At 31.1% G+C, this 9,951-nt stretch overlaps 1 protein-coding gene across 1 annotated transcript in view; it reads right to left on the reverse strand.

Moving 5' to 3' along the window:
* The window catches only part of LOC139907243 (uncharacterized), a 26,759-nt gene continuing 16,808 nt past the window's right edge, over positions 1-9,951 (reverse strand). Inside the window, 4 exon segments of the mRNA XM_071893521.1 lie at positions 1-1,570; positions 6,052-8,728; positions 8,776-9,538; positions 9,707-9,881. Coding sequence (XP_071749622.1) covers positions 1,401-1,570; positions 6,052-8,728; positions 8,776-9,538; positions 9,707-9,881 — 3,785 coding nt within the window. The 3' untranslated portion in view covers positions 1-1,400.

A 9,951-nucleotide genomic window follows, 5' to 3' on the forward strand; every position in this document is an offset into this window, starting at 1 on the left:
TTTTTACTTATATTTATCATAGATATTTTATTATCTTTCAAGTTTCTGACCTACATAAGCTGACAATACATATTTTTATTTCATATATTACATATAATGAACTTAATTTTTTCCCTGGATTTATTTTGTTTTGTTTTTCCTTTACAAGAGATTTCAAGCTATTAAATACATACAATGCTCCCTGAAGTATATAAATCAAGAGATTATAAACAACATTTCAAACAATTATCTGCATTTACCTATGAGTAATTATGTATTAATTAAATCATTCTAAGATTACATTATTTCTTGTCTCGCATGAAAAATAGAGTTGAAAAAAAATAAAAAAATCCAATAATGCTATGAATCTATATCAAGAATTGCATATATAAACAGTTTTTGCGTGCTATTAATTAAAAACTCTTACAAATATATATTATGTAGTTATATTTAATGGTTGAGAGAGATTTTATGAGATTTTTTATTACAAATTAAAATATCATATCCTTATGGATAAATACTTAACGCAGAAGAGCATGATTAAAATTTGATTTACCTTCTCTTGTTTAAGGGTAACATTTACATACAAATTGCTACATAAGGGCAACAAAAAGAAGGTGGGATTAACTAGCCAGAGAAAAAAAATATATATAGTGTCCACTACCTTGAAAATTTAAAATATTATTTTTATGTTATGTGTTTTTTTTTGTTTTTTCTCTCTCTCCTTTTCTTAAGAATTTAACGATTTTTTAAAACAATTTTTTATACTTTTAAATCTTAAATTTAGAAGAAAAAAAACCACTTTTGGATAGGAAGTCAACCTATAATCATAGCAAATATATGATGTCCTCGTTTCCAAAGTCTGACAAAGCCGTGCAGTATTATTACATATCTATTGTTAAATACTATGTCCATATTACGTGTATAAGATTTTTTTCTTCTAGAGAAGAAAAAAAAATTTTATGTTTACATCCTTGGATTTTGTGAATCCTTTTAATTATGTGTTCTTATGTATTCGTCATGATGAGGCTCTATTCTCAGATTCTGAATTCTTCGACTTTTTTTCCGTTCATACTTTTAGCACCAATTTAAAAAAAAATTAATTTAAGATTTTTTAATATTTTAATAGAGAGTAAATTCCAATGAAGAAAAGAAATTAATCATTGACGAATTGAATTTGCACTAAAAAAAGTTGAGGAATTGATTTTTCATAGAATATAGATTAAAAGATTCAACAAGCATCTTTTAAATAAGGGGGCTATGTGTGTGTGTATGGGGGTTGGGGAGGGGGGAGGTACTTTTAACAATGACAAGAAAAAAGACTGTTTACAATTAAGCATATTCACATAATAAATATACCAATTATTATCCAATTTCCATCATGCTAAAAAATATGATGAAAGAGAAAATTGGTCATTAGTTTAAAATTCCAATCGATAGGCAGCACAGCTAGTTTCATGATCTTGAAGATTTATTGTACAACGACTAGCTGAGGGTGCCAAGTCTATTTTATTTTCTATCAGGGCTTCTTCATTTTCTGCCACCCAATAACCAAGCGCATCAGAGTCATAAGTTGGGATTATTGTCACTTCTGAAAAATAGTAAGACACAATTAGATTTAGTGAATCATATGTGTATATAAAAGGCAAAACGTTTATTAGGACTCACAAAAAAATATAGTAGAATCATGCTAAATATATAGAATGAGAAAGTTTTTATTGAGGAGGGTCTTATCGACTCGAGATAGCGTCAGCTGTTGTCAGAGTATTTTTGCTATAATAAATCTATAATTATCCTTCTATTCTTTTTCTTCATTTCCAAGGAATAAATATGTATATCATACAGCAGGGGTATACAACAGTTGACGTAATCTCAAGATACACTAGTGCCCTTCAGTAATCCAACCTTATATATAACTACAACCCAAGTTCGTAAAATAATTTTTTTCTATTTAACTAATGTTCAGCCATTGAACTCTAGATATCTAGAATAAAGACGGCACTTTTCATTTTCCCATATGAGTCAATCTTTCTTTTATGTATAGAATAATAAATAGGTCTTGAATATATTCTTCTATTTAAAATTTCTAAAATGTCCATCTACAAATTTCAGCAAAGATTGATCTTTCAAACAATTTTTAGATTAGAGATTTTAATTTAACAATTATTTTTCAACAAAGTTGTAGACTAAAAACTCATTAATTATAAGGGATATCGTTGAATGTGCTTACTTCCAAAGAGCTACCAAGGATAAATCTATCTAAATACAAAGTATTAAGTATTAAACCTTAAGTGTATAAATTTTATAGAAACAAAAAAGGTCCAAGACCAATCCTGGCGTTTTGACTTGGTTTATTTTAGTGAATTTTCTGACACTCAACACGGCGTTACCCCGCTAAGAAAAAAATAAAAAAATGATTTTGTTGTCAACTGTCAATGTTTAAGCTTCTTTTTCGGGAATTAGTGTTATGAGTGTTGATCTAATTAGTATTAGCTCATTTGAAGCTGTGAACAATTGCAAACAATTATTATTGAATAATAATTTCAAGCGTTGGGAAGAATTGGATAAAGACCAATTGATTTTGGGCCTTTTTTCAGTTTATTTTAATAAGAAAGGTAACATCGTGCCATAGTAGTCATTTGGCTAGTAAATAAAGGGGGAAACTCATCATGTTATATTTGACAAAAATCTTTGAAATTCCTGGCCGAATAGGCATTGTTATAATTATCAAAATCAACTTTATATAAATTTTTACTAAGGTAATAAATACAACATCTCATAGGCATATATGAGTGTTAAATTAAAAAGTTTCTAAAAAAAGTAATATGGTTTGGCTCTAATTTTTTTATCTTGAATTAAATACATCATTTAAGGCCATTTATGGATTTAGAATTTTTGAGCAATTGCTCAAAAAATTTCTCATTTTGACATTTTGGAAAACATCGCTCATTTTGGATTTTTTTGTGGAAAAAATAACTCATTTTCCCTTTTTTGTGTTTGAAAATTGCTCAAAAGCTATGATGATATTTTTTGAGGATAAACCTTCTTTCATTAAGCAGGAAAACAATAGAATAATATTCCAGGATATAGGTTTTTATGTTTGATTTATACTTGTCTTTTTTACTCAGGAATATTGTAAAATCGATCGAAAATTTGAAATTGAAAATATTCTTAAACCTGACCTGATACGAAAAATCAGATACGTCATCATTTGAGGGTCTGTCAATTATGTACTACTCGATTAAAGTTTAGAAACTAAAGCAAAATATTTATAAGTTTTGGGGTTGCATTCACACGAGGTCGGTGTTTCGTTGAAAACGATTTTTTTCGATAACAACTTATAAAGGGGAAGAGGCTGAAAACACAGTTAATGCATTAAAAAAGTTTTAGAATCGGGGTTTTTCATGTTGTATAAGTAAATTGTACTCATTAAGAGGAAGAATTAATTCCTACCCGACGAGTGCGCTCATTTTTCCTTCTCTAATAAGTATGAATCCAATTCCCTTAGTAGATATATTTTTTTTTCTAAGAGTGAGATGAGAAGGTTGAAGCGAGACATATGGTACACCTGAATGAAGACCCTTGTAAATATCAGCTACTTCTTTTATGATTTTGGAGGGATAAAACGAATTAATGCTATAAGGAGGAGAACTTTCCACATTTAAAAGTGCATTAGTACATCGAAAATATTATAGTTATATTTAAATTCATAAATAAAACATCCAATAGTAAGTTTCGAAGCATTTGAAGGAATCACAGAGTTATTACTTCTACGGTCCGTTGCGAATAATCATTGGCATTCATATGCAGTCAATTTCTTGTTCAAAATACCATGAAGATATATTCAAACCTCTATCTACATCAAGGATTGTTATAGAGTAATAAATCAGAGTCAAGATGGAGACTTTGTCCTTGAAAGTTAAGGATTCAGGTCTTCTCCTAACAAACTAGGGTTATTTTGGATGTTGATTAACATGATGTATGCATTGGAAGTTTAGCAAATTGTGTAATTAATCAGCTAACCTTCCTAAGAGATCAAGAAAATCTTCTCAGCTAGAACTGTAGATCTCTCTGATGGGCAACAATTTATAAACTTGTGCCGGAAAATATCATTTGGCTCCTCGATCTTTCGAGCAGTCTAACTAAGTTCTTTCAAATAGACAGAATGGCGTTTGACTAGACTAAAGACAAAAAAAGTGTTCTGTAGTGAAATAACAATAATTATATTTATTATTTTATCACTATAGTTTAAGCTCTCTCATTTGGTCTTTAGTTTTTGATTTTTTTAGATGGAAATCTTATTCATGATTGATGTATTAAGTCCGCCTTTAAGATTAAGATTTAAGCCCTAAGATGTCTTTTGTGTTTAAGTACTCAAAAGGACGTAATACTTTTTGTATGTACAAAAAAAGTATAGCCTTGTTTTGAAAACGTCACCATGTGGAGGTGGGCCTTAGTGTTCTTGTTTTGTGCCATGTTATTTAATTATTAAGGATGATATTCTGAATGCTTTTTAATATCAAGACAAGACATTAAATTAAATTCTTCAGTTATTTAATCCTTAGCAATTTCTTATAATATTTAAATATTCAACAGACTCTATCTCAGACACGTGTATAAAGAAAAAACTTAGTTAGCGATTAAAAAAAAGAAAAGAGTTGAAGCGTGTGCTCTTTCTTCTTTTTTGTTCATTATTTAATAAGTTTTGTGTGTGTGTGTAAACATCTCCCTCTAAAAGAAGAATTCTCGCCTATCTTTGGTGTAAATTGTCTTAAAATGCATCATAAAATAAGTACCTATGAATTTAACTATAAAAATAATATTTTCCCTCGGCTAATGCTATTTTAAATTAATAGAATTCGGCTTAAAAAACAAACATATATTGACATTAGCCATTTAGTATAGATAGAAGCGTTTAAAGACCTCAGTATTCAAAGTAGTTTTTTCGTTTTTTTTTTTTTGCTAACGACGCTCATAATCTTCTAGATAATATCGTATTTATTCTTCATTAGATATTGAGTACTTTTGATATTCATATTTGTACCTTTACTCGCGGGATTTAATTAAAAAATTGTGCACCTGAAGGAGTAGAGGATACTTGTTATATCTTTTCTTTTTTTATTTATCTTATTACATTTTATATTTTTCTAGTCAGGGAATATGTGTACAAAATTTGAGACTTGAAAAAAATATAATTTCAATGGAAAGAGATACTGAAACTATTCTAGAACCATGTTACTTATGGTTTAAGAAACTTAAGTTCTTACAAAATATATAATACTAATTATAATATTCCACAATTATATAGGATTTTATGCATAATACAGAAGGAAATTCAATTTGACACCCTTTTCTGATCTTTGTATTTTTGAAAAAATTAGACTAAATATTTGTCGTATATGTTTATACTATTTGTAGACATATTAAGGGTCGTCGAATTGACAAACTTTGCCAAAAAAGAAAGAGGATAAAGGGTTTACTTTACAATTTTTGTATTGTATGGTCACATACCCTAATTTCCTTGATATAACATCTTTTTATAGTGAAATTTTGTGTCTTTAACTAGTATATACATAGTTTTAGCTAAATTTATATAATTGTCTAGTCCGATGAGTCCGATCAAGTATTGTAACTTAATCATTGCACAACTTACTACCAAGTAAACATAACATTTTGAAAAAAAATTATTAACAATCTTGAAATACAAATTTCAAGCATTTCGATAAATATGAGATTAATATAACATAATTTGTAAAAATGTGTAAATGTAGATTTACTCTGAAATATTGGACCTTTACTCTCAATAAAATATTTGTACGTTGAACAAAGTTCGATTGAAATACTTTGTTTGAACAATATAACAATTTAAAACGATAAGAATATGATTAATAAGTTTGTAATTTGCTTTAAGTACATAATTATTTAAAAATAGATCCTGTAAATACATAAAATATATTATTATGATAGATTGAAAATAAAATTTGATGGTAAATTTACCTTTTTGAAAATTCATCGTAGAACCAATTGTTAACAAAATAAAACATTAAAATGATTGAAATAAAATAATCTTACCCAGATTTTTATCTTCCCACTTTTGTTTGGCTTCTAATAACGCGTTAAAGACTTCTCTACTGGGTTCTACACCACTGAATACGTAGTATCGTGCCCTGACTCTCATGAAGAACTCAACATTAGAATATTGAGAGTCTCCATGATGAGGTACATATGCTAAATCCATGTAAACGGGCGGTGACGATGAAGTTGTAGCTCTGGAGTGGTCTGACTTTTTATTTGATTTCCTTTCTCTTTCTGGAGGAGGAGGAGAGTTGTTTGGTCGTATCGGACTAGGGAGCCTCATTGGCTTTCCCCATTTTGCTAGTTGACCTTCAATTTCGTTAGAAGTGTCTTCAGACTCCTCTGTAATCTCTTCAATTACATTTCCATCAGAGTCCATGACAGTTTTTGTCGTTATAGTTTTTGTTACAACAGTGGTTTTTAGATCTATTTTCTTTTTAGTGGGTGTGGAGTTTGCACTACTTGAGGGAAGGGGCTGTGGGGAGGGGGATTGACTTACATTATCAGCATGGGATATGAATGCTGCTGCTCCTCTTGGAATAGGGCTAGTCGAAACGGTGGTTTTAAAAGTATTACTTTGAAGAACTGTATCAGTATTTTCTCCACTTTTTAACATGGTACATACATCTGAAATAGTTTCAGATATGGATTCTCCTGTTTGAATAATTTGTTGCTTGATTTTGTCTCCTTTAAGATCTTCTGCAATACATGATATTGCAGTAGGGAAGGGTTTCTCTGAATGAATTTTGGTAGGGAAAGATGAAGATTCTGGTTCGGTATTTTGATCCTCTAAGAAAACATCACATATTCTTTCCATTTCTTCACTTCTTGGAATACCTCGTCTCGGACATGACACTATATGAGCAATCATAGAGGTGTAGTGACATTCATAGTCTTCGTATATTGCAGGCATCATGCCTGTGCTCTCTAAAGATTGAGAGAAATCTCTTGGTGACGTTGAAGGGATCTCTCTTTCACTGACATCTGAAGAAGTGATAGAAAAGCTTCTTATTGCGGATGCCTTGCAAGGAAATGTTGATTCTACACAAACGGATTGGCTTCTATTAAACGGTTGCTGTTTTACAATACAAGATCTGGGTGATACTATGGTTTCTTCAAAACCATAGATACCGGAGGCCTGGAAATCTCTTACATCATGCGTAATTGTTGTGTGGTGTTTTAGTAACGTAGATGAGCTGAATGTGGAAGTCTCCTCAGTTTTTGTTTCGGTGTAGCTTTCGATGTTTCTATTGACTTCTGATGACGTACTCTCATTCTCTGCCTTGTAAACGTATTCTGAAAAGGAGGATTCTTTTTCAGGATGAGGGGAGGGTGGAGGAGTCTTTATCAGTTTTGTTTCTTCCTCTATCTCCTCTTCTTCATCATCTATTTCGATGTTTTTGCACTGAACCAGAAGTTCGTTGGCGCGAGAAAGGTCCTCTTTTAATTTTTCTGTACAGGATACGTTTCTATTAATTAAAATTTGAGCGTCATGCTTACTTTTTATAACAAGAGACTCTACACTGCGAGTCATTATATGAACATAATCTTTAAAGTCTAATTTTGTAGTTTTGTGTTCATAGAAAGATTGACATTTTTCAACGAGTTTATGAATTTCATCAATACTAATGGCAATGGATTTAAGCATGTTTTCATCCGGAAGTTCTTCACAAATAATGGCTGAAGATTCATCAACTAAAATGAGTTCTGTTTTTCTAAGTATATACTCAAGGCGTTTGACAATAATTAACACAGTTTCGAATGACATTTCTTCTTCATCCTCAGGATATTCTTGACTTATATACATTGAAGTTGTCATAGGATCTGAGAGTGTTGATGCAAGGACTCCTTCATCAGCAAGGTCTTCGTCATTTTCCTCACTTTCCTCTCCCCTGATTTCTTTAATGGAATCCTTAGAGTCAACAATATCTTCCAGAGAAGCTTCAACTTTTGTTTTATACACCTCAGTTGATGATAAGTCTTCAAATAATTGAAGATCCTCATCTGCACTGCGAGGTTCAAATTTATTATTCTCAATTGGAGCATCTATGACTTTATCATAGATTACCAACTCTTCATCAGTTTTCTTAGAACTGCTGTTTTGATCCATCGTGACAACAACCCTTTCAGTCATTCGTTGCCCATCTTGAGAATAATATTGTGAGAATTGTTCTTCCTTGCTATCTTCTTCATCGTCAAATGTATGAGTAAAAGTGGCTTTGAAGCTTTCGTCAGTAGAACAAATATCTCCTGATTCGTCGTCAAAGTCTGATCTTAATATTCTGTCTTTTATTGATTTTGCCGTATCCTTGTTTTCAGTCTCGGAGGAATTTGTTGTAGATTGCATTGAAATTTCTTGAGTAAAACTAATTGAAGAGCATTCCTGATGTACAGTGCACGTTGATTCAATTGATTTGGAGTCTAAGGAATCCTTGTCAAAATTTTTGCTCTCAGATTCGGGTGTTATCTCAGGTAAAAGTGTTATCTCCTCACAGTCAATTCCATCTTGTTCCGTACATTCTTCGAAGCTTGGTTCTTCAATAATACGTTCCTTTTGATAAGGCTTTGAAGGGACATTCTCATTGATAAGCTCGTTTGTACATCTTTCTACTATTGGTTCATCAGACACGGATATTTGTTCTTCATTTTTATTTACAGTTTGATCAATTGTGTGCTATAAACAGTTGCTTGAGAAACGGTTGATTCTCTAGGCTTATAAGCTTCATTGATTATTTGATCAATCTTTTCTTTTTGATTCTTCTTAGAAAGAAATCCTTTGTCTTTATCCTCATTTTCTTTGGTTGTTAAGTCCTCTCTTATTTTTTTGGTTTCACATTTGAGTATATTTTCTGGGATTTTGGGAGCCTCTATTGTTTTTCCAACCAATTTTTCTCGTGAGGATGTAGCAACACTAACCAATGCTTCTCCTAAAATAGGAATAATTCTCTCTATGCAAATCGGCTCTCTAACTGGAGATACTTCTTTCGATCGTGTCGTTTTTTTACTCTCCACCGTTCTTAATATTGTTTCTGTTACCTCAGGAATATCTGGTTGATCTAAATTTTGTTTATTAACACTAAGAGTCTCTAGTTTTTCATCGTTATCTCTCAGCGTTTCTTTTTGTACCTGCCCTGTTTTTTCTTCAATAATAGTTTCTGACGCTGAAATTGAATGATGATCGCTGGAATCTTGGTCAGAAATATCATCATCCATTTGACTAGAAGTTTCTTTTTGCTCTATTGAGTCCTTTTCTTTTTGACTCAAAGGAATAAATTCTAATGATGGGTAGTCTACTGTGGAATCTGGTTCGCACAAGTATTTCTCACTAGATTCTTTTTCAATGTTTCTGTCTCCTGACTTAAAATTTTCCTCATTTCCGTCTTCACTATCAACAGCTATTTGTGATTCACCTTCCGTTATCTCATATTCTAGATCAAATGGTGTATTTTCCTCAACTGTCGATATTGACAAATTTTTGGAATCTCTATTTTCATAAAAAGTTTCTTTAATTAAGAGTTCATCCTCTTTTGTTTCTTCGTTTAATTTTTCAATGTCTGTATCTGATAATGTAGAAGTTATAGAGTCAGGGAATTTGGAGAGCAGCTCACATTCTATATGTGAGTTGTCATCATTTTTATCTAAAACTTCATACGTTGTGTATTCTGAAACGTTGATTTCACCTTCAGACGAAATTATTGTTTCCTTTATTTCAAAAGTGACCAATGATTCACCTCCAGGTAAGTTTTCAATTTCTTCCTCTTCAATAATTTCGACATTGTGATCCTTTAAGTAGTCATTGTTAAATTTTAGATCTATCGGCTCAGATTCTGAAAATTCAATTGTCTGCTCATTAATGCTAATGAATGAGTCTTCTACCGATACAAGCGTTTCTTCAAA

The sequence above is a fragment of the Lepeophtheirus salmonis genome, chromosome 14 (genome assembly GCF_016086655.4).
Source record: "Lepeophtheirus salmonis chromosome 14, UVic_Lsal_1.4, whole genome shotgun sequence".
Lineage (NCBI taxonomy): Eukaryota > Metazoa > Arthropoda > Copepoda > Siphonostomatoida > Caligidae > Lepeophtheirus > Lepeophtheirus salmonis.